The following is a 26,602-nucleotide window of genomic DNA, read 5'->3' on the forward strand; positions in this document are numbered from 1 at the left end:
AACACAGAGCCAAGATGGTTTCCCATTGGTTTGCCTCCAAAGATGACTGCCATGGGACTGTTGGGTTCTCCTAAGGTCAATGCTTTTGTAGGGCAAATCAAGCCATATCGGAAGGACATTGTAATGAAGAGGAACTATTTTGTCTTTCAAAAAGCTCAAAGTTTTAATGATTTGTTTTTCTTCAGAGAACACTTCCTCTATGTTTCTGTGCGATGTTTTAAGTCAAAAATTATAATTTGGTAGCGAGGATTCTCTTGATCGTGTAGTGATGGCACGAACAACATCACACTTCAATTTTGAAATAATATGACCGTCAAAAGTAAATCAGAATTACGTTGACACAGACAATGAGTTATGCCATTGACCTTTTTCATGCTGCCTCCATCTTGGTCATGTTCCTCGTATCGAATAACAATAATGAATGCTAGTAACCATTTTGCAAATAGAATCCAGACTATTCTGGGTTTTTTTGCAGCCTCGGTTTGGTAACACTCATATCAATGGGAGAAACTCGAGATGGCTGCACCATGATGAAATAATATAGATAATTGTTATTAATCACAGTTTGTGAATACAAATCAAGACAAGAAATTGACACTTGTGACATTATTTTGTTTAAAATATTGCGATGCCAGTTTGCCATTCTGACTAATCACCACAATAAACCTTTAAAAATATGCTTTACTGTGTACAATATTCAGCAGTTGGGTTTAAATATATAAATAAGAACAAATAACATATTAAACTCTTGGAGTGGAAGGAAGAATTCTTGACAAGGATTATGGCTTCGTATATAGTTCTTAAATTTAAAAAGATCGATGGTGCTTTGAAAATACACATTTTTGAGCAAAACCCATACACAAAATTAATAACACATTCCATAAATTATAATATATTATATTATGGCCAACTGGAAGAGCCATGTGTATTGCATAGCTATTTTGTCACTCTCTAAATAACCATTTGTTTGAGTATTTTTCCGGTCATGGTTTAAAAGCACTGGACACCTTTGGTAATTGTCAGAGGCCACCAGTATTCTCACTTGGTGTATCAAAACATAATATGCACAACATTTTGACTCAATTTGGTCATCGCAGTTGCAATTGGACAATAAAAGAAAAGAAGAAAAAAAACTTGTTGCACAGATGTGTGTGCTTTCAGATGTCTGATAAAAGGTTTCATCCGAAGTCTATTATTTTAGTGAAACATTATAGATCTTTCTCAAAAACTAAGTCACTTCAGTGAGAGTCGTTTCTCACGTGTTATACTATCCACAGCTCTCTATTGCTCGTTACCAAGTATGTTTTTATGGCAACACTTATTTTGAGTAGGCCTATTTACCAATAGTGTCCAGTGCCTTAAACCTTTTAGGAGTCATTCAAACACCTGATACTTAAAGGAACACGTTGCCTTGGATCGGACGAGTTGGTCAAAACAAAAGCGTTTGTAACCGTTTTTTATAAAATGCATATTGTTGGAAAGATGTTTTAAAAGTAGAATACAATGATCCACACAAGTTTGCCTTGAAATTGCGTGGTTTTCCTGTTACTGTGCGAACTAACATGGTCGGCCATTTATGGGAGTCAAAATTTTGACCCCCATAAATGGCCGACGTGTTAGTCGACGAGGTAAAAGGAAAACCACGCAATTTCGAGGCATGTTTGTGTGGATCATTGTATTCTACTTTTACAACATCTTTCTAACCATATGCATTTTATAAAAAACGGTTACAAACGCTTTTCAAAGACCAACTCGACCGATCCAAGGCAACGTGTTCCTTTAAAATGTCACATCGAGTTATATCAATCATCAACTATAATTAATGGCAAGAGTAACATTGGTCGAAATAACTGTATACCAAGGATATTTAATATGTTCAGCTGAATTTGATATCAGGATTAAAAATAATTCACTTAAGGATTTTCGGTCTGAAATTATACCATTTGGGGAGAAAAATTGTAGCCGACAAACAATCTCCTATTTCGACATTAAAATTGATATTTCACCGTGTACTTTACTTAGTCAACCCTTTAAAAAAAATATTCGATTTGTAATAGCGAGATAGTTATTTCTACCATAAAATAATAGTGCCCTCTTCGTTTAGAAATGGTAAACACACATTATAAAGAAACAAACTGTGGTCATAAGGCATACACAATTTAAACTAACTCCCAATCTATAGAGCCAATCAAAAAATGGCACTGCCAATAATGTCGAAACAAATTGGGCCGATCACAGGGAGTTAATAATATTAGTTATCCGTCCTATATGGGAAGCCTATAGTTGCTATAACTCCTAATGGTCCCATATGACTGGTCCTTAGTGAGTGAGTGAGGACTATCTTTGTGATGTCTACCCATGTCCCATGGTCATTGTGACCTAATATTCCACGTCGGCAAACGAACAACTAAAATCCCTTCCTCGTGTTGAAACAAGCTATTGCTTTGGATGACATAAAGTATATTTTTATTGGATGACATAAAGTATGTTATTGTTGGATGACATAAAGTATATTATTATTATCTATAGACAACGTACGGGAATGGTCGATTTTTGTAGACACGTCTATAATGGATGTCGCTCTAATATAGCAACAGAGCTATGGAAGTTGCTCTAACATAGAAAAAAGTTTGATTAAAATCATAATATTTATGTGTATAAAATCATCCACAAAAAATACGAAACTTGTTTCTAGTATTGGCTTATAGTCTCCGGCTTTGACATTCGGGGACTCCGTCATCACTTTCGGAGCAGTGCACATTTTGTATACCATGCTTCAACATCAAACGGATAGGGAGCCGGGGCCTAAGCCGATGTTAAGGAAATTTAGCTTTTGCCTAAATCTCAACTTAGGCTCCGGTTCTAGACTGGGCTCCGAGATAACCATTGAAGCAGTGTAAATTTTGAGCGATGCTTCCAACATCAAACGAAGCCCAGCGCCAGGCATGGAGACTAAGCCGAGGTTTGGAAAAAGCCCCTTCGTTTTCATGAAAACCTGACCACCTAGTTTACTGACATATTTTAGGTTATTAAAATTTTCGTTGGAAGCTACAATAACTGTTTCTGGCATACGTATGCACTCTTAAAATAAAACCTAGTTTATACTGTACTATTATAAAGTTTAATAAAATTTAGTTACAGCTAAGCTCAAACACATAAAACTCCAACTCGTCAAAACAATTGCCTCTATTTATTATTGCGAAAGATAAACTATAATTAGACTTATTTGATTATACAATTTGCATATTATTTGCAGGCATCTTTCGAGATTTAAGTTTCATTTATAAGTTAAAAAAAAGTTAGATTTTGTTTTTACTCATATCATCATTGCAGCTTATTATGCAAGCCGCTTTCTCTCTGCATACAACTGCCTTGTAAAAAATATCTTGCGTCCAAAGCACCATGACCTTAAAGGTCAACCGTTAATAGTCAAGGTCGGAGGTCACGGCAGGTCATTCCTCCCCATAAGCAGTCATGCGTGGAAAGGCTAATACGTTTGTTGTTTTCATAATGACAACAGTGTTTGTAAAGGTAGATAAGAAATAATTTAGAGTAAAAAAAAACAGTTTGAGATATTTAGTCTACCCATAGTTCGTGAGGGGGTATCGGAATAGCAATCTTTATAGCGTGTTCAGCCTCGACAAGTCATGGGGGCAAAACCTCTCCAGCCCACTACTAAAAGTGACAGCGGCACGCTCGAACAAATTGAGCCGTTAGCTGCTGCCCAAGGCTTAAACTACGCAAAGATCGCTACCCATGAAAACAATGTGACTTAAATTTATCAACTGGAGCAAAATTCAAATGATTATACTTTCCAGTGTCATTTACCCAAGCCACAAGTTATCCCCCTAACCAGTTTATTTCACGATATAAAAACAAAATTGAAAACAAAAACATAGATAATATTAATTAAAAATACATAAAAATAGTATAAAAACAAACGTTGGTACAGCGTAGCCTTGAAACAAGGCGCACATGAAATCATGGATTCAGCATTTCATGCTTGAAAATTATTAGCCTAGCATTCAGCAATGGTTATAGCACACTTTTTTCCAGCCCCACGCCATTTCTGCGAGTTTTCGCGAGCTGCCTGCTTGGCCAAAGTCTAAGTATACCCTACAGTTTCTAATCAGCTGAGTTTTACATTTGTTTTATTGTAGTACTATAAAGGGGGTCAGGGTCACGGGTTCCGCAGGGGTCAGTCTTCGGTCCTGTTCTTTTTTCTCTGCCAAAGCTTCGACGGACAGCGCGGCCAGGAGATGGACGGGATCCGGAATGGCCATTCGTACTCGTTGGGTACCACGCCGTCTACCTTGGCCTCCAGGTAGTGGAAGAAAGGGAACCAGACTCTGACCTTGTAGAGGTCACGGTGGAGGTAGGCCCTGGTGTTGGCCAGTGTGTGGTAGTACAGAAATAAAAGTACAGTGACGATGATGGCGACCAACACGTCGACGGTGTAGTGCTCATGCGCGGCTACGATGAAGAAGATCCCGGATGCGCCGGTGACCCACACTAAGAAGTGCATCAGACGGCACTTGCTTGGCGTATCTTTGGGGGGAAAAGAAGGACAAAATTGAATTCAAATTTTCCAACGGATCGGAAACAAGAATATATTTACAAAGGAGCTTGGTTGCTATTAGTTAACCAACCTCGTTCCCACGGGAGAAGAACTCAGCAACTGAAACAACATTTTTTTTGCGCGTATCATTTTGATCGTCGCGGTAGTATTACAGTACTATAACGTTGTTCCAACACATGACGTCAATGACCGCCATCTTTGATGTCAAGTACGCTATGTGCATGACTCTCAGGCAATGATAACCCTTCATACGTTTTAGCGAAGATGGCGGCCAATGCAGGATTCTACGGCTGTTGGGTGGTACACAGTTACTACTGAGACGGTTTCAAAGGGAATAGACCGGAAACAGCCTATAACTCAAGGGTTCAAAGGTAGTTCACACCGTCAAAACACGGGTAGCATTTTTTAAGTTAAACACTTCACATAAAGATATCACGGTAGGTGGAATGTGGCAAGAATGCCGGCGGGCTAGAGAAACAAAGGAATTCGAGAATTCCCACCACCGGGAAACACAAAATTCGTAGCCAAGTCCCCATTTACTGTAAAACGTCAACAGCGGTCTTGTGTGCTGCCGGTTGCTCGAGGACAATGCAAGAAAACAGGTCGATCGTTAAACCACGGGTGAGATTCAAGTTTGAACTGTTATTCAATTCAAACAAAACCGTTGCCCCTTCTAAGTACGTCGCCCTTTTCATCAAAGACCTCCCCTGTGGGGACTCATAAACTGGGGAAAGGTATCCTTTCAGCCAAAGCAACCTCTGTTGACAGCCACCGTGAAAAAACTCTAAAACTCCGGGCGAGATTGTCACCCCTTGGAGTCATTGTTGGTTCTAGATTTCGTGCACGGAGCTTTAGAACAGATTGTAAAGTTTTTTTCCCAAGGGCTTTAGTGTTACAAAGCCTAGTATTATGTACGTTTAACGTGTGGGCACCACTATTTGTCCAAGACTCAGCGGCCATTATGTTTAAGATGTATTTTTTAGCAATAATTATTATTTTTTTTAAACAAAATTAGGCAGTGTCCGAATTCGCGTGAAACATCATAAAATATATTAATTACAAATTTAACGAAACTTACATTCAATAAAGAAGAGGCAGAACGCAGTGATCGATACTGTATGCCCGCTGTACATGTAGTCACCACAGAGCTCTTCCCTGACCCCAGTCACTGTCATCCCCATACCGATAGAGACAGACACAGCCCGGCCGAGCTTACTCCAGACACTGTCGTACATCTAGAAAGAAAATCATCATTATAGCAAGAAGGGGTTAGCTTAGCAAAAAGGGTGTTCCAATTGCTGGAAATTTAAAAGCTGTGAACCCATATACTGTTTACTTATTATATTTTAATGAGCCTTTTTGAAATGTATAGTGACACACTACTGTGACACAGGTTGGGGGTAAAATACATTAAACCAAATAAACAGCGCACTCCCACACAGTGTCCACTATTTCTCAATATTATAGGCATTAAAATGGCGTAAAACCCAAACCATGGTGTCCAAAAAACACCCACACACGCCTGTGGCTAACACTATGAATATCAAGAAATAAGGTGGGTAGGCAATAGGCATTTATATTGATTGTTTATATGTTTTATACTGTTGTACATCTAGAAAGAATAGCAGATATCAACAAGGTTTTAGACAGGGTTTTGTGTAAAGGGTTGAAACACTTTGCTGGAAATGTAAAAACTGGGTGTCCAACGGTTATTCACTCTCATGTTCTACTTTGATAATTCAGAGGTAGAGGGGGAGCCATGATGTGTCCTCCTCCTTCGTCCGCTTATTAATTAAAGTAAGGATGCGCTGAATCAAGTTTAACTTCAATTAAAGGAACACGTTGCCTTGGATCGGACGAGTTGGTCTATACAAAGCGTTTGAAACCGTTTGTTATAAAATGGATATGGTTAGAAAGATGTTTTAAAAGTAGAATATAATGATCCACACAAGTATCACTCAAAACTGTACGGTTTTCTTTTTACGTCGCAAACTATCACGGTCGGCCATTTATGGGAGTCAAAACATTGACTCCCATAAATGGCCGACCGTGTTATTGGACGAGGTAAAAAGAAAACCACGCAATTTCGAGGCATATTTGTGTAGATCATTGTATTATACTTTTACAACATCTTTCGAACCATATGCATTTTATAACAAACGGTTACAAAACGCTTTTTATAGACCAACTCGTCCGATCCAAGGCAACGTGTTCCTTTAAGTGTTCATACTGTTTATTCCTCGACTTCCAATGTAGGAACTATACACACACTGACACAGTAGTATGGTATCACAAAAATAAAGAACCCCAAGCACCAGCCAGATAGAGATACACCAATCTCGATGTTATTTAAACACCCTTTTTCATCTTATTGATGGACACCAAATCACACCAAAAGGCAAATATCAGCAACAATAAGTCAGCTATCTTTCAAAGTAACAACCATTCTCCACAATAATCGCAAAGCAAGAGCCCTTCTCGGCTCTCTGCCAAGAACCACTTAACCTCTCGTAAACACTACGCACTGAGAAACCCCCAATAAGCCAACTAATAATTAATCAAACTACTTTCTGTTGAAACTTAATGGAGTTTCACAGGGTATCAAAAATACACAAATTCTTGTTAATTCCCTACCAAAACAATTTAAATGAGAATATGACATGAACTATTTTGTATCGCGGAGGGACTCATCCTGAGAGTGATACAGCACTAAGCCCGCGAAACGTTACGTTAAAGGGACGCTGTATGTAAAATGGTACACTTTGGAAACGTTGATTATATGGACGCTGTATTTAAATACCTCAAAGGCCGTTTCCCCACAATAACATCTTTCCAACCATAATTATTGGTTTCATGGCGAACACTTTCATAGCCCAAAACGCCCTATAAGCAGAATGAAATAATTTATGTTCAATTACGCCACCTCAATTCTTCAGCCTATACCTTTCTACCACAATGCACGTGGTAACCCGTAACGGAGAGTGACGTCACCAACATGGTCAGGCACCGCATCGTCATAGTGAATCCGATAATGACCAAGCAACGTCTCAGGATGATTAGTCTGGTGACAAAATGGGGAGAAAGTAAATACGCATGAATGTTCGGTTCCCACAAAACAACCACTATTCTATTATTGGGATAACCATAATGGAGTCCTCTGAAATGTGGACTAAAATTCTTCATTTTGACACAAAAGGCAAGTAAAACATAATTTGATAGTTCTAAGAGAATACGCTTGAGAAACAAAGTGTAAAATTTGAGTGGCAAGGTGAAGGTCATTTACCCGCTTGACTTTTTACAACATAGACTGCTCCGCTGTCTCAATGGTATTCCCCATTGACTCGTACATGAACGAGCGGTTACGAGCCTTAGTCTGTCATGTAGTAATAACATTGGTTGACATACTTGACCCCACCCGTGCAAATACTCATGGGTACTTAATGGTGAAGTACAAACTCTAGACTATTCGGAAGACATAACAGTGGGATTGTTGTCAGTTAGCTTATCCCTCCGTACATTTATGATTAGATATTGAGATAAGCAATGCCGTGCAGTCTTCAACTGCTATAGGGTTTCAATGAACTTTTGCGCACTTGAGGGGTAAACCTAGACGGAAACTGACTACAACTTCCATTGTATGAGCATGATATTTCCTTGAGACTTTAAAGTCTCGGTAATGTCTTGCGGGTAGGCACAATCCTTCGACAATGTACGGAAAAGGGTGAACTTTTATTCGCCTAACAATGACGCGCCCCTGGCATGGATTCAACAACATCAACCCACCACATTTGAATACAATACCAATATTGTGTACTTTGAAGATACAAAACAAAATCGTTTAGCATTCGCAAAAAACAAGAAAAAATGTGAGGCAACTTTTTCTGCATGTGCATTCAGTTCTTTGTAACATAATAAATTCAATTGTGTTTAAAAAAATAAATACAAAATAAAGTTAGTTATAGCCTGACGTCTTGACCCAAACAGGGTTTTTTAATTTATTTCATTTCTCGGGAATGTCTCTTTTTCTAGTTTTCTTGATTGATATCTGCATTTTAAACATTGTTTTATTGTTTATTTCATAGATGTTACCCCCTCTCTCTGTCATAATGTGTTTTTTGTTTGAATGGTTAACTATTTTAATTGTACATTGTCATGCCCCTTTGAACAGCTTTGTCTGGACAGGGTGCATTATACATCACTTGTAATTATTATTATTGGCAAGCAGACAGTATATCACTACACTGATTCTTCTTCTTTTTTTTCATTTCGATAAAACCCAGTGATCCATGTTGGAGGGACATTCTAAAGTTAAATCCATACACCCGGGTATCATTTCCCCTGAGCTCGGTTTTTAATCTACTTTTTGAGTGATTGGGGTCAGTGAAGATTTTGCTGACTTCCTCAGCAGTCGTTACCCCGCGCGCCCGGGTAATTTTCCACGTATGTCCGGTTCGTCAATAATTCAAATCAGCTTGACAAACCACGTGGAAACGGCTGCTCACAATCCAAAATGAACGCCGTGCATTATGACCAGGCATCACGAATAATAAATGACATTGTGGTATGGGACTGGAGGCATATATTGCTTGGTGAGGTATCAGTATTTGGTTTGTGGTAACACAATGTGTGACTTTTCGGATTTTCGGAGACTTCTCAGTTCTGAAAAAGAACTGTTCTACACACTAATGGTAATTACTCAAAATAAGTGTGGAGATACACTAAAGTTAAGAACTGATTACTGTTGGTGTCCAGGGGTCGATTTCACAAAGAGTTAGGACTCGTCTTATCTCAAGTTAGGACGGGTAACTCGTCCTAACTTAGGATTAATCTGAGGGTCTGCATGCTACAGTGCAGGGTTGAGACTCGTCCTAAGTCCTAAGATTAGTCTTAAAGTCACCTGGAAATATAATTTTGTTTCTTTCAAACATAAGAGTATATGCTTACGAACAATAAAACAATTTTTTTAGTAATTGTTTGTCACGATTTATATGTTTAAAAGATATATAAAGTTGTTTGGGGGCTGACTCCGCCTACCCCTTTTGTGACGTCAATCGAGGCAGACTTTGCCTGCAATGCGTATAGTAAACACAAAGTACAAAGTATATGTACGTCCAAGTCGTGAGTTGGTACGTTTCAAAAAGTGTTTTTCTGCATTCAGCAGCAATACACCTGGTCGGCATTGCCGGGAAAAAAACAAAAAAATCTTTTTTTGAAACGTACAAACTCACGACTTGGTCCGTACATGTACTTTGCAATTGTGTTCACTCTAAGCATTACAGGCAAAGTCTGCCTCGATTGACGTCACGAACAGCGCCCTCGCGGGTCGGGGGTCTACTCTTAAATTTGTAAATAACATAAGAACTGATTTTTTAAAACCTTATTTAAAAACTTTATTCACATTCCACTCATCAAAACACATATATTAGTGACAAAAGCTTTATTTTGAAAAAATACCACTTCCAGGTGACTTTAAGTTAGGAAGAGTTTTGTGAAATCGTTGGCTGCCGATTTAAAACAAAAACTAAACATTGGAATTTTTCTAAAATGAAATGGTCGCGACTTTGATATCGTTCATATAGTCTGTACACAGGTCCACAAGGCATGGCCATGGACCCTGAATAAAACATCGCCCCCAGGGGGTCGAGTAAGCGTGCATACAAAATGCAACATCGGCTGCTGCCAACTTGAGAAGGAGTGCGGCAGATGCGAAAGTCTGTTGACCTTTGGTTGACCCACATACGAGCGGCAAAATGTGTGTCTCGCGCTGTTTACGGATCGGATATGTTGTACATGACCCAGACACTTTCTCTTAAAACAAAAACATTAAGTAAGTGGGGTTGGGGGGGGGGTCCGGGGGTGCTTAGCCAATGACACCGGCCCTTTTTATTTTCATCATGTCCCAACAGTAAATAACGGGACTTGAATCAAGTGTAGCATGAACCGGGCTTAGCGACCCCGTTTTCATATACACGCGGCTCGGTAGTCGACATTTACGAGTTCGACGTACTCAATAATAAGTTAACCTTTCTGCAGGCGGGAATGAACAGGGAGAAATGTTAATCAAATTTCCTCGAAGATGGAAAAATGGATTAAGTTATGTAAAACGTTAGAGAGCGATCTGGAACACGCTGTAAACACATCGTAGAGTGAATGTGGACTCACTGTGGAGCACAATGTTGTCAGCTAAGAAAACACGCCACCTTAGAAAGGTTAACCTATTTAAAAAAAAAAAATGTAAGGAGCTCTTGACTAAATCATTGCTACCGAGATCTGGAAGTGCCATCAAAATTGTTAAGATGTTGGGATAATTGACAGTATGACAATGACATCAATCAGGTATGATGACGACATCCTGGAATGATTTACATCTGGATGACGGCATCTTGCTTTTGTGTCGACATCCGTAAGATAAAGTATAATCAGAAAGATGTCTTGTTACTTTAAGATGTTTTCATACTGAGATAAACCACCCGAGCTGCACGTAACACACGTTACGCACGGAACACACAGTTTAAATGAACACGTTGCCCTGGATCCGTCGAGTTGGTCTTTGAAAAGCGTTTGTAACCGTTTGTTATAAAATACATATGGCTAGAAATATGTTGTAAAAGTAGAATACAATGATCTACACAAATTTGCCTCGAATTGCGTGGTTTTCGTTTTACTTTGCGAACTAACACGGTCGGCCATTTACGGGAGTCAAAATTTGACTCCCATAAAATAAATGGCCGACCGTTTAAGTCGACGAGGTAAAAGGAACAACGCAATTACGAGGCATAATTTGTGTGGGTCATTTCTACTTTTAAAACCTCTTTCATAACAAACGGTTACAAACGCTTTGTATAGACCAACTCGTCGGACCCAAGGCAACGTGTTCCTTTAAAGAATTACCCACAAAAAGAATCAATCAGTGCACTTATCTGAAAGAGAAGGGGTTCGCCCCGATGCTCCTGGGATTGGCTGCATGTTGCGCCACAGTACTCTGTAAACCGTACATACAAAAGCAGCAGTATGGATTGCTCAAAGAGTTTTATCTCGAGAAAAGGACGAGTCGTCCTAACTTATGACCCTTAAGTTTTAATAACCCATAGAGAGTCCTAGGACTAGTCCTAATTTAGTACTATCTTTGTGAAATCGACCCGGGTCTAATAATTCAAACGTAGTCCCACAAATCTTGCAGGAAAATACTGAAAAAAGTATGTCACTGAGTGAAGTATATGCGCGCTGTTATAAGAAGGCACTATTATTACTACCATCATCATCTTACAAACTGTCATCATCCTACACTAAATTAATTTCCGGATCTCGACATGTCGGATGGCACTTCCAGGGCTCCGTACATCACCTATCACATGACAGCTAGAACACATTAAACTAAATCTTACACATCATTCAGCACAAGGCTATGTGTGACCTTGTATAGTCATATTATTTGAAGAGTAAAATGAACACTAGTCCTCCTACCTCAAGATTGTGTTACATTAAAGTATGGCACAAACAAACTACACTGAAGTAACTTAATATAATATGCAAACTTCATTCATTCAAAATGAACTGAGCTTGCGTAGTAAGACACGCACCATCCAATAGATGGATACCACATGACGTCATCGACGGCCATCTTGTATGAAACGTGCACGCATGATCATTGGCTGAGAGTTACGTGCACTATTCCGTTGTTTATCATCAAATATGGCGGTCGATGAAGACGCTATATGCAATCCATTTGTCTCGTCATGCAATTTGAATCCCAAAATGGCCAGATCATGGGCAGGGCAGACGGTATACGTAAAAACCGTGTGTGACGTCAAATCAATGTGTGTCAAACGTCTCTGTTCTCTTTTGACATGACGATGCTGTTGAGGCTAATTAGTCTGACCTCCTTATGGCTTCATTGGAATCTGTGTTAATAATTCACATGTCACACACAGGAAACACTACTACGGAGACGGTCTCTACTACTGCGTACTAAATTAATACCAGATCCGACAATAGTCGACATGCGTTTCACAAAAACAAAGGAAGCAAGATTAAGATTGAGCTGAGCCTTTTTGGCTTGTTACGGTTTGACATTTCTAAGAATATCGCCTCCCCACATTGACACGCCCCTCGTCCCCCGCGTATAATGGCGTTGATCCGGATCCTCGTCCTCATAAAAAGTACATCCAGGGTGTGAGTTAATTACACGAAATAATCTGCTACTGGCCAAATAAATAATAATAATAATAATAATATAGTACGAGAAACCTAACCAAGCGTCCCGCATGCCTGGGAGACACACCGAGCCGTCTAGCCGGTGAATTCCACCGTACGCCTCCGTCGCTTTTCACGCTCGTAATTCATGAGCAGATGGGTCCCATGCGTTATTTAATCTCATTCCGATCTATGAATAATACGCAATAATATTATCCGAATGAATAACCAATTCATAACTTTAAGCAGCCTCTTTATCGCACTTGGTAATATAATGTGATCACCTGTGACAGCTGCTACAATACTTCTTTGCAAGTGGGTCAAGAAACTATCATTTTTATTTTTATTGCTTTGAGATCAATCTAAATATAATACCTTAAAATAATATATTTATTTTAACATTTGTTATAATACATCTATTTTGATGATTGGCTGGCCTATACACGGTCCGCCATTTTGCCTAACGCTAACTCAACAACATGGCGGACCGTGTTAGCTCATGAAATAAAAAGAAAACACAATTTTGATCCATATTTATTTTGTGCAGATATTTTATATTCTTAATTTAATACATATTATTTCCAAGCATATTATTCATTTCATAACGGGCGCTTTCTAAAGCCCAAAAGCACCCCAAAGCAAGGCAACGTTTTATATAATTATTAAGTTATTATACTAATTATTCAATTTTTTTAAAATTCTAACGTGAAGAAAATGACTAGTTTTATATTCAAAGCCACAAAAACCAACCTTTCGATCGACAACGGTATTTTATCTTTGTTTGAGAATGCATATTATTTATAACTATTCTGGTCACATGGGACCACAATCATGACGAAGATGGTTCCCATGGATAACGGTTCTCAGCAGACCATCAGTGACTGGTTCGTAATGACAGACCTGCTGGGAAACTGTGGTCTGACGTCAGAGAATAATTATGGGCGATTAATTACACACGCGCCACCGATTGCATCTCTGCTGACGGGTGTATATTATTTGTTGTTTTGTTTTACAGAAGGCAAGGGTACCGCACTATAAAAGAAACTTAACAGAGCGTCGCGGCCACATCATAATTGTTTGTTTACAACTTACAAGGCACTCAAAATATTCTATTCCAGACGGCGAAGCCCAAGAAAAGGGGACAGAGTGTAAAAAATGTTGCCCAAATTGTGACCTAGATGTGGATGTTGACTTCCAACTTGAGGTATTTTGGATGACCTTAAATCGGTCTTATCTGCCGAGAGAGGTGTAGCGAAATTTTTCGAAACTGATGATCGGACGTTTGGAAAAATACAGCGGTGCGGAGGTATTTTTATTTGGAGTTCAAGAATAATTATGATCATTTTACATAAACTGTAAAGTGCTGAAATACTGAGTATTTTTTAGTGTGAATTTTTAATTAGCATTTTACACTCTGGTATGGGAGTTTCTATTTACGTGATGCCCCCGTAAGGTTCACACACAGTTCAAAAACCAGCACGGCATATCTAATGGGATCGTGCTATTGATGGAGCTGAAAGGCAGACCTCCTGTAATATGTACGAGGTTGTAACTCATAATCGTACCCGCGGCTCTGTTCTGAGTCGCATGAGGCCGAGATGAACAGGGTGGGGGCGAGGGGCTTCGAATAATACGCACGAGGTTGAATTTTGTAATCGTACCCTCGGGTCTATGTTTTACTTTGTATACCAAATGAATAGTAAGGCCCCAGCGCTGGATCAAAATAAGATGAGTAACCACTTGTCTCAATGGGCAAAAAGTATTAGAAATTGTTGTGACGTTCCTTATGGTGTTGCATGCACCTTTTCTGTCACAGGGAAATTAGTTATTTGTTTTTAAAGTTTTAACATTGTATACGGAATGTTCCCCAGCCCGGTGTCACTCAATTCAGCCTTTGGTTGCCGTGTGAATTTTTAATAAATCTTGAATGAATGAATAAGGACAGCATTCAGATATTGGCACTAGACCAATAAATCTCCAAGTGTTGAGTCGTATGATCATGACCTATGGTATGATCATGTATGCACGACATGCTAGACGATCGTTTACGGACCTTAGTGGGGAAATCCCAAGCAGGAAACGGATTTATAACAATGACTTAAAGTACCTGTATAATAAATAGCTTTATAGCTTGTGCAACTTCCCCCAATGTGTAAAATGGGTAATAATTGGTAATAGAGGTGTTTTAATGTTCACTGCAATTTTAGAGTGTGTAATGTGTGAATTGTTACCCTTTTTTATATGCAATGTTTTGGAGGGCACATCTTTTTTGATGACATTTATGTTTTATTTTGGCCCGTCCCTGGACGGTCTCTGCTTGTTATAGTTGTATTAGTCCGAGGAATAAATACAAATAATGAAAATAAACTTATTTCCAGTCTCTGTTTTGTTTCCCGTTCAGTGAGGTCACTGAGCAGTACTATACCAACGATTCCAAGTCATTTCTTTTGAGGATATCAAAATATGAAACATTATTCCAACCCCTGGCAGACCTCCTTTCCTAATGGAACAAAAACAATTGAAGTATGTATGGTCTTGTTTTCCCACAGTGTAAAGTGTCACAAGTCCTACTTACAAACCAAAACCGACACACAGTGTCACACGAACCATGTTAATATCAGTTTAAAGACAAAGGGGTCGATTGCGCAAAGAGTTAGGACTCGTCTTATCTCGAGTTAAGATTAATCTTAAGGTCTGCATGCTACAGTGCAGGAAGAGTTTTGTGAAATCGACGGCTGGACACTGTTGGTAATTACTCAATAATTGTTAGCATAAAAACTTACTTGGTAACGAGCAATGCAGCTGTTGATAGTATAAAACATTGTGAGAAATGGCTACCACGATAGTCTTTTGAGAAAGAGGTAATGTCTCACTCAAATAATAAAAAGACTTCTGGCCTGAAGCATAAAGTTATAAGATTCCCTTGTTACAAACACAAAAAGTGGCATCAACTTAAAGGGGATCCCCCGTCTGCTGAAGCTTCCCAGGTTGCATCGTAAACTATGTATTATAGGGTGTGATCCCTGGCTATAAAGTTACATGATTAATGGCTTTTGACGGCACCCAAACAACAATTTACAAAGTGGGGGGGGGGGGGGGGGGGTACAGGCGACACTTGTTTTGGGGCTAGCTAAGTTGCCATGCACGTAACAATCCGGAGGTCGCAGTAGATTAAAATCTCGCTCTCGTTAAGTTTTTCTTCGGTCGACCCAATTAAAAAAAAAACATTTAGCCTGTCAGTTTCCCTTGTGGTTTATCACTTGATAATAATGACATAGTAAATCAATATATAAAACCACATTGTGTGAAATACAGCTATCTGTATGCATTTAAAGTAGCGATGATTCATTACAATGCCATGTGCATACACGAAACTTGGGAGTCAGTAGGGATTCGAGAAAACTTATTAATATTCATAGATCCACTTGATATTTACATCAATTCTAAGCTGTTAGAAAAAAAGCTTTAGATCGTACATGAACAACAAGTTACTTCTGTTTTAAATCTTCCCCACAGCAGAGATTTTCTCAACCAATGTGCACCTTAAAGTATCTTCGCCAAAATGGTAGGCCTGTGTTACACACAGTCACGAGCAATTCAAAATGGCGCTGCCATGTAGTTTGTTTTTTTGTAAACCGTTGTCTGAGCTCATCCAACCAAGTTATTTCTGTTTTAACTCCTCCCTACAACATTTTTTGTCTCAATCAATATGTACATTTGAAGCTTTCTTTTTAATCTAGCCAAAATAGTAGGCCTATATAGGCCTATACACAGTATAAAGCAATTCAAAATGGCGCTGGCGCAGTTGCTTGTTACTATCAATCGTGGTCTGGGCTCATGCAACCGCTGCGGGTTCGCAGCGTGTCGCATCAGTCGCGTCGATGATTTCTAACCCCATAAACCCGTTATCAAAAGGGCACCTAATGATCTGGAATGCCTATCTCACACCAACACGCATTCAGCCAACCCCCCCCCCCCCCTGACTTGAGAAATCGCAAGTTAAAAGCATACTTCACTTACAACATGATATGCTAGTTAGTTTTAAACTTTGAAACTGAAATTTAAACTGATGTTTGAAAAAAGTCTGAACCCTTGTTATGTTACGTTGCTTTGAACACTTGGGCAAATAGGGGGTCAGACTGGGATGATTGAAGTCGGGCCATTTTGCTTGTCATTGTAACACGAAGTAAAGTGAACTTTCGTACTTTCGTAATTATGCACCCGATGTCGTTTTCAGGGCGCCTCGGCTAGAGTTCTAAAGGAGGTTGCTCATATTATTATTGGTCCATCCGTCCCGTGCGTCGCGCCTGTTGTACAAAAATGTGCGTTTTCCATTGGTTCATCGTCGCTTTACCTCTAAAGATGGCGGCGTGATGACGTCATGCATAAGGTCGTCAATAGGAGATCAATGATAATTGGTAATATTAGATAACATTTTGCAAGTCTAACAAATAACAATGTTTAGGTCTATTCCCCACTATTATACAAAGGGGTCATCAAAGCACAGCGTATAATTGACATCTGATTAGTTCAACGCACCTTTGCGATGCGCAAACCCTGGTTATCATGATTACAGGTCAAGATATGTTGAGTGAAGGGGAACTCAATCCTGCAAGAGACCTTCAAGACAAATTGAAGGAAAAAAATCGACTATATTGGGCGCTACGGGCCGGTGTATGAGGTCAATGTATGCACAGAAAGCCAGACCGCACCGGGCATTCTTGTACGGGGGAATCGACGCGCACGCACGGCCGGATCCAAGGCCCCGCGGGCAATCGTTTGACTGACCGTGTATTAAAGTCCCAACCCAAACACACAAGAGCGGGAGACCCATCCACCCCTAGGCAAGGTTCACCGAGGAAGCTATGAGCTCATTCGGGAGCTATTATAAGCGACAACTGTATATTGATATGGCACCGTAACAAAATGGTAAAGGCTTCTTTTTAAAATGTGTTGAATCTTGAGTTTCAGTCGGTGAAGACAATTACCGGTTCTCTTATGGAAACCCGGTTTCACGTTTTCCAGAAATAAATAGGTTTACCAGTTGTTTTACCAATTGATTCGCAAGCCTTTGCTGACCATGTTACCATTTCCAAAGCTTGTTAACATTTTTTTGGATAAATAACGAAGGTATTTTATATTTATGTGCATACAAAATGGCGAGTAGGCATACGTCTTTTAACGGCCTGTGAGGGAAATTATCTAAATCTCGTCCGGACGCCGACCATCACCCCCCCACCCCCCCCCCCCCAAAAAAAATAAAAAATCTGTCCCGAGGTTGGGCCATATTTCTTCATGTTGATGTTTCTACGAAATCCCCCGCTATACTTTCAGGGTGACGTATCGGTGTACTTTGCGTATTAATCACGCGGGTTAAAAATAGCGGTGACTGCAGTCAGGATACACCCCATGTGGACCAGACTAACCACAGTACATAAACACAGTGTCTGCCTGTGTAGGGCACATTGCTCCATTTAAATAAACATTAATCATTAGGTCTACGTGTGATACGTCCAAAAGAATTACAGGTAAGAAAACCAAAATTATGGAGGTTTTGATCAATCTCAAATTGGGGAAAATTAATAAAAAGAAGGGAAAAATCATCACATTAAAGGTAGATTTACATAATTTTGTTCAACCCCGGTCTTCAATGATCTTTATGACTGCTCTACATCCCGACACCCCTATAATGTTCCGAAAACCCTGTTCCTAAAACTCCCGGTGTGACTTGTTCGCTAGATAGGGGATAGAGTTTGGGGTTAGGAAAACAAACCGCGGATGTCGGATAATGTTTCGAAACATTGGAGTGTCATCGTAGAGGTCACACACAATTTGGAAACAAAAAATACACAATAACATAAATGAAAACTCAACTCCAGCTTCTCGGTCAAGGCTAAAGTAACAAGGTAAAATGTAGGCCTACATCGGTTTCGGTGTCAAGCGAAAGGGGGTCTGTTTAGACACATTCAATCGTCCCAGATGTTAAGGATTTCACAATGGCATTTTGTAGATTTTGTAATTTGTATATTATTAGGGCCGATATATAATTTTATTGTTAATCCCAACGGGTATAGAGAACGTGATGATAATGATGACAGCGATGAAGATGACGATCTGTATCGTGCTCCCTGTGTCCACTCACAATATGGAATATCAATTATCATAATATAAAACGGGACCTGACTTTTACCAGATGTTGCCTTGCAATAAAGTGCCATAATCTTTCAAAGATACAGCATAATTCAAATTATTTAAAAGCAAACATTTATACAATGAACCCATCCATTAGGCAAGCGATTTCGCCATTACCCGTAACTGTTCAGCTACATTTTCATTTGGTTGACATATTTAGTGGATTTAAATTGACAGTCACAAAGCTGACTAAGCTGCCGAAAATATTAATAACAAATAACTTTAGCGACTGGAAACTGGCAGGGAACCTAACAGTATCAATACACAGGCATTATAATTTGGCTTATTATTATAACCCAATTCTGCCCAAAACATAATTTTGTCCGCGCCTTAAGCAACTTCAAGATCATACTGTAATTGGACCCATGTGTGGTGGGAGATGCATGTCATAGCTTTGGAATCTGACAGACTACACTTGTCTAGCCCAACAGCTGTCTAATACATTTGAAATTCAAGAAAGCCCTACTTACATAGAACACAACCCGACGAGTCACCGTATAGACATGACAAGTGAACTCGACCCCCAAGTTCTCCCCAAAGGGCCTTACGAACGAAAGAAGGGCTAACGAACCCAAGTCTGCAATGAGCGTGAACAACAAAAACAGACACGTATCGCGTGCTCTTGTTTACATGCCAAAAAACCAAAATGGCGACCCTCTTTTAATTTCTCTCAGTCGACTAAAATATGATATCCGCCCACGGACGGGTATTTTTGTTATGGTCGCCGAGTGTGGATTTGAAGATCAGTTTGGTTGATTGTTTGCAGACGGCCATTTGTGAGCGATTGCGCGAGAGTGCGCGTGCTATTAAATTGCAAGACATCGGTTCATGCATGTGGTACCATGCTGTGCTCAGGAATGTTTGAAATTTAGAGTCAGAAAGCTGACATTGTCAACATCCATGTGGGGTATGATTGTTAATGCATTGTCCAATAATCCATGCACAAAAAACATCACCAGAAACTTGTTGACGGATATTGTTGCTATACAAGTCCAAGCAGACAAGTTCATTGTCTGGCCCTCTGTGGCAATTTCACTTTGTAGATTATAGACTTGACTGTTGATACCGTTAGGTGAACCAGTATCAGATCCGACTTGACATGAACTATACACATGCCTTATGGGGATTCGGGTTCAATGTTTGAAGTTTATCGACCTCTATGCGGCAGTCCACGGTTGCACCCCAAGGCCGTGCTTACACTGTTGTATAGCTTAATAGATATTGATTCACTGTTATACCAGTAAGGGGACCAGACTGTTTATACCCGTGACGTCTAGCTACGACTTGTTTGCGTCTGATTGAAAAACAAAATGGCGGCAAGGTGTTTATTTGCGCGTATAGGCTAAACGCTACATGGGTTTATAGCATACATTTTGGCTAGCATAACATAAATTATGGGCTAGCATGTTATGACGAAAACACTTGCAAACGCTGACCTTTTGTTTTTACGAACATTTCGGGTCAATTACGTGACGTTTTGATTTGGTGATTCATTGTTTTACAGGGGGGGGGGGGCTGTACCCGGTCAGTCACCAGAATGTTAAGGTTAAGTTTGTTTGTCTAGACCTTTTGCTGTAGGCCCTTATTTTTTATTTTGTGTGCGGTTTTTGGGGGTTGGGATTGGTTCGTAACTTGCCAGCAGTGAGCAATAAACTCTTTTGAGATTTGTTGTTTGTTTCCCTGTCTTGTGGTTATAATAGGTGAACTGTGGTCACAATCTGCATCAGTTTATTTAAAACCATTTCTGGGTAACTTTGACCATGAGGTAGCTTTGACACAGATCAGGCCTACACAGGTCTATGACCCGTAATATTTAGAGTGTGGTAGGTTAGGGTACAAAAGCCAAGCTTTCACCCAATCCTATGTTTTTGCCCCTTCTGACTTATTGATAATGTTAGCTACTGTTTATAACTGTCACTGCTAATATTTATGAAACATTATTTGGGGGCATTACCGAAATAAAAGTTTGAATTTAATAAATTGATGTAATTGACTACACATTAGACGAATCGAAACAACATGTGTGTCGCGGTTGTGACACATTTCCAACACTTTTTACTTCAAAAGTACTAATAAGCAAACATCATGACAAATATAGGAACTAAATAAATTGGTTGCTTTGTGCCAGCTGTAATTCCAGACCACTTTTCTGCAATTATGGGTTGGGCACAATGGACGCTGTATTACGTCTTCCTTTCCGTGTCTGGTTTGACGGATCCGGGTTCAGACTGCGTGCGGCTCGCCCTCAATTTCACAGAGCTGCTTAATCAGAAAAAAAACTTTTCAGTTTAACTTTTTTTTCTGCTTAGCAAAGTTAAGCAGGACCAATCACAGATTGTGAAGTGGCATGGTATTTTAGAAACCTTATTCTGCTAGTTTTATGTTTGGTGATTAAACAATTTATATATTTTTGGGGGGAAGATTAACTTAATGAAATATTTCTTGCATTTGTCTTTGTACAACACAATGATGACATGATCAACAACCTGACAGAAACAGAAACATTATTTAAGCCCGCACCCTTTTTACTACAAATAGATAAAAAATAGATATGATTTTTCTTCAACCTTTTCTTAGTCATGTATCCTCCCTCCACTTTCTATAAGCTAAATGGGACCAACTTTCAACGCCAACAATTATCAAGTCTCTTCAAAAGTTGAAGCAATGACCTTTATGATAGCTGATCACAATAACACAATCTATTAATATCATGCATTTTTAAATATATAGTAACTGTAAAAGTATTCGATAATGTTCAATTTTAAACCACAGCTGCGCTTTCCATAAATCTTTTTGACCTGACTTTAGTGCCCTCCTATTTTCATAAATCTTGTCTGTATTCATAGTTTCGAATTACGCTTTTATTTTCGCTCTAGATTAAGCCTGGCTCTTTAGTTCATGGCGAAGGCCGCCTTGTTTGTCAGATTTTATTTATGAGCAAATATGTTTCCCCGGCTATCTTTGATCCCAAGATATGTTCTACAGCGTTAAGAAAGGGGGGGGACGACAACAGTACAGTTTTATTATGATATTTTATGAAATTGACTTTGAGTGGTTGGGCACATCTCTTAATAATAATAATAATAATAATAATATGAACACTTATAGTGCGCCGGTATCCACCACAAGTGATGCTCATGGCGCAAGGAAGAAACACAAAATTAATGAAAAGCAGCTGTGAAAAAGTGGGTTTTGAGGGCCTCTTTGAACTTATGAATAGAGGACATGTTACGGATATTAAGAGGCAGATTATTCCAAAGTAAAGGACCAGCATGAGAAAAAGCCCTGTCACCCCAACTGTTGTGGGTGTGGGGAACAACCAGTAATGACGAAGTGGATGATGTAAGACATCTGGAAGGATTGTAACGGGTAATTAATTGACAATTATACTGAGGAGCAGAACCATGTAAAGAATTAAAAACAAGCAGAAGTAATTTGTATTGAATGCGATATTGAACAGGGAGCCAGTGAAGTGCATTTAAAACCGGAGTGATATGGGTTCTCCTGGAGGACAAAGTGACCAGCCGAGCTGCAGTGTTTTGCAGTCGTTGCAAACGAGAGATTTGATTCTGTTGTAGAAGACAGAAGAGAGAATTACAATAATCAAACCGGGAAGAAATCAGAGCATGAACAATCTTTTCTGTGGTAGAACGAGTTAAGTATTGACGGATAAAGCCCAGATTTCTTAATTGATACCAAACTGATTTACATATGTTAGAAACCTGGTTAGACATAGACATAGCAGAGTCAAATGTAACACCTAGATTTTTACAGACTACAGAAGGCTTAATTTTACAATTACCAATGTTGATATGAGAGACTTTGACCTTGGCCAGATGAGCTACAGAACCAAGTAAAATCATTTCAGATTTGTCATTGTTTAACTTGAGTGAATGGGATCCCATCCATTGTATGACATCAACTAAGCATGATTCTAGTTTGTGGATGGCACTATAGAAGCATTCTGTTGATTAGGAACAAAAGAAACATAGATTTGAACATCATCAGCATAGCAATGGTATCTAATGTGATGGCGATCAAAAACATCCCTGAGTTCACTCAAATATATAGAAAATAACATTGGCCCACCAACTGAACCTTGTGGGACACCACAGTTCAAGGAGATAGGATCAGATTGAGTCCCATTTATGTACATGACTTGCTGGCGATTAGTCAGGTAGGATTTAAACCAATCTAACACAACGTCTTGAATACCAAGGGATGAGAGAATATTTAAGAGAATGTCATGATGAACAGTGTCGGAAGCGGATGAAAGGTCTAACGAAACTAAGACAGTTATCCGCCCAAGGTCCATCTCCATGAGAATGTCATTAGATAAGTTCACGAGGAGTGTCTCAACACTGTGGTGTGCCCGATACGCAGACTGTCGACTATCGAGAAGATTGTTTTCACGGAGGTAGTCTGACAGTCTTGAGAAGACCACTCGTTCGAGTACCTTGGATATGTATGGAAGATTCGAGATAGGACGGTAGTTTTTGAGCAATTCTGGATTTAAAGACGATTTTTTGAGTGTAGGATGAACGTGGGCTAGCTTGAGAGCTGCAGGAACAACACCATTGTTCATACTCAAATTAACAATCTCCGCAACAATGGGTGCAAATATATGAGAACAATCCTTCAACAACATAGTGGGGATGGGGTCCAAGTCACAAGATTTCGCAGGAGTGTGACGAATGAGAGACTCAATTTCCTCTGTAGAAGTAGGCTCAAAGGAATCGAAAACTGTAATTGTTCTAGAAGGTCGTTGCGAGATGTCAGGAGATAGGCTGGTGCATATAGCATCGATCTTGTTTGTGAAGAACTCACCAAAGAGCCGAGCAAGAGATATACTGCAACTGTGAGTAGGAAGTGGAGAAGCTTGCTTGCGACTTGCAACTTTGTTTTGACCAATCGAGCCCAAAATTTCACAGGTTTGTAATGTTATGCATAATATGTTGGGATACACCAAGTGAGAATACTGGCCTTTGACAATTACAGTAGAAATGTGTCCATCACCGTCCAATGCCTTTGAGCAAGTTCAATGATTGAAGCCGCTCATTGACGGTGCCCGAGAGGGCGAGAAAAAAAAAGTTCGTCAAAACTCTACTTGACATTTCAAACTTTGCTGACTGCAGCAGCTGGAGTCAACACGCTTAGGCCTATTCCCTCGCGGCGTCCAGACCAAAGGTATGTATTAAGTCTGGAAGGTCATTCACTAGTAACAAATTCCCAGAGAAGTAAACACTTTTGAAACCCCGTCAAAGACCATAGTTTCCACATATAAGTTCGCTTATTTTGATTGTCGCTGAAGAAATAAGCCCAAGTGAACTTCAACAAAATACATTGATATAACAACAAAGCTTTATAAATTACTATAATGTGTAGCATTTTTAAACTATGAGATGTCAAGATAAAACGCAAGTGTCTTCAATCAAAAGATCTTTCTCAAAATTGTCCACTATAGTTTTTTTAAATCATTCTTTATAAACGTAAACAACCGTTGATTTACATTTAGCTAATCATGTCACACGAGATACTTTACAGGCAAACAAGGCTTTCAACAGAACTTCAATATAAAAATTAATCATGTGTTTAATGTGTGTCAGTTATTTTCAGAGGGATTGTAATTGGTTTTACAAAGTGAAACACCGATCTAAAAGAGACAAAAGATCCCCGTTGTTTGTATAGCGAAGTGTCCTTTGTGCACGCAGCGTTGTGGGCGTCTTTAGTTGTCATTTAAAGTGTGTTGTACCTATAGCTGCTTCAGGGAAAGGGAGAAAGGGGGTAATTTGATGTGAAAATTTCTCACCTGTGTTTGTGAATGACAAGATTGATAACATTCACTGCTGCCAAAGAAAGCATACATATTTCACACGCCAGGAAAGCCCATTCCATTCTGGGCACAAGTTCAAAGACAAGATCTGGTAGGGGCGGGTTGACGCTAACGTCCGGCGTTCTGTCATGTGTGTAGGTGATCGTGAAGGCAGATAGGAAAGAAACTGACATCCCATAGACTATGGCCATCACCGTCTTGAAGGGTTCCGTTTCGAACTTGGGTTGGGGGTGAGCAATGGTAGCCGATGCTTCGGCAATCTCAATTGCGATTTTGGTAAGGGCCGAATGTGGCAGTGGTGTCCCGTCCGGAGACAGCGTCCCGTTGGTGGTGCATAGTGCCCCGTTGGGGACGTGATTCCCGTTCGCCACCGACGACCCGATATCAATGACCGTGGTGTGACCGTTACCTATCGCCATCACTCCTTGCGTCGCCGGGGATGATCTGCTGCCGTATGTTGGTGAGATCTGCCGGCATGGCTTGTCCATCAACTCGCCAAGACGTTCCGTTCTTCCCCAGAGCCACCGTTGGTACCCGTGTCCACTGTCTAAGGAGACTAAAATATCCTTCATGCGCCTTACAACCTAAGGCGGTCTTAAAACTATCCACACACGCGGTGGAGTGCATCAGCAAACCTATAACAACATATGCACAGTTTGGGGACAACCTTATTACTAATTCGGTTCTCTTTCGTTGTGACCTTAAAGCTACTGTCATTAATACACAGCGCAGTGTGAACACGAAATTCACTGTGCAGCTCGGTCACCCGCTCAGTTCAGGAAAGTCGTGTAACTGGTAGGCCGTCTCATGAATTTCTTACTTTTTAAGTAGACCAAAAGTTGGGCAGGGCTCCAACCTTGGATATAATGTTGCTTTCATTTCCTTTGATTCAAGGGGATAACACTTTTACAATATGGGGTGAAGTGTACAGGGTACCAACTGTGCACGTGATGCGCATGGAACTAACATAATCGTCAACTTTGAGATCAATTGTTCAAGTCGAGATGTTATGACTTCAAAAATGGAATCGGATATAAACAATTTCCTGCAAGAAGGCATTGTTGCGTGGTTCTTATCTGCTAGTGTTTTAATTTTGTCAGAATAATCTAAAATGAGAAACGTCAAACCAATGAGATATATACATTTCTGTGGCTTACTTATGTTAGAAGACGGGGGGGGGGGGGGCATAATAGCAGGGTTCTCCAAAGTAGCAGGCCTTTAGTCCCTGTGGACAGTACCAGTTGAAAAGTGCCATGGAACTTTCGACAATGTTGAGAGCTACTCTAATGTCAGGCTGACACGGGCGCTTGTTTGAAAATGGATTTTAGCCGAGATTCTGCGGAAAATTGATAAACTTCTGTGTCATTTTAGAACGGAATCCGGATCACACTGAGTGGGCCTCCTTGGGATCGAACCCCGACGTCAATTCTAACCTGGATATTGTTTGACCCATTATAGACTGCCCCCGTGTCTTTTTATGGGGAGCAACTTTGACCAAGTTTACCCGCTCCCCCACTGAGCTACCCGCACTTAGACTTGTCGACAAGTCGTTACATTTAAAAATGAATGTCTTCACACAGTTGGAATGTCCCCGGCCAAACTTCGTCACAAACGAGTCGAGTATAATATATCATTCAACGGCACAAGTAATAGTTCCGTGTTTTATACGTATACATACCTCGATAACGGACATATGCAAATATCGCGGTTAAATAGCAAAAAGGGTTTGGGATCTTTTGGTACGCCACAATATTCTTAAAGTCCATCGGATTGTCATCAAACTTACACGGTTCGAAGATCATGGT

At 39.8% G+C, this 26,602-nt stretch overlaps 1 protein-coding gene across 1 annotated transcript; it reads right to left on the reverse strand.

The window, feature by feature from the left end:
• Positions 1–1,730: 1,730 nt before the first annotated feature.
• LOC139953021 (sphingomyelin synthase-related protein 1-like) lies at positions 1,731–25,575 on the reverse strand. Its single transcript, XM_071952410.1, has 4 exons — positions 24,774–25,575; positions 7,523–7,640; positions 5,658–5,814; positions 1,731–4,548 (listed from the first exon to the last, which is right to left on the reverse strand). The coding sequence occupies exons 1-4, from the start codon at positions 25,367–25,369 to the stop codon at positions 4,199–4,201; spliced, it is 1,221 nt and encodes a 406-aa protein (XP_071808511.1). The 5' UTR covers positions 25,370–25,575; the 3' UTR covers positions 1,731–4,198.
• Between the last annotated feature and the right edge of the window lie 1,027 nt (positions 25,576–26,602).

Source organism: Asterias amurensis, chromosome 21 (assembly GCF_032118995.1).
Source record: "Asterias amurensis chromosome 21, ASM3211899v1".
Lineage (NCBI taxonomy): Eukaryota > Metazoa > Echinodermata > Asteroidea > Forcipulatida > Asteriidae > Asterias > Asterias amurensis.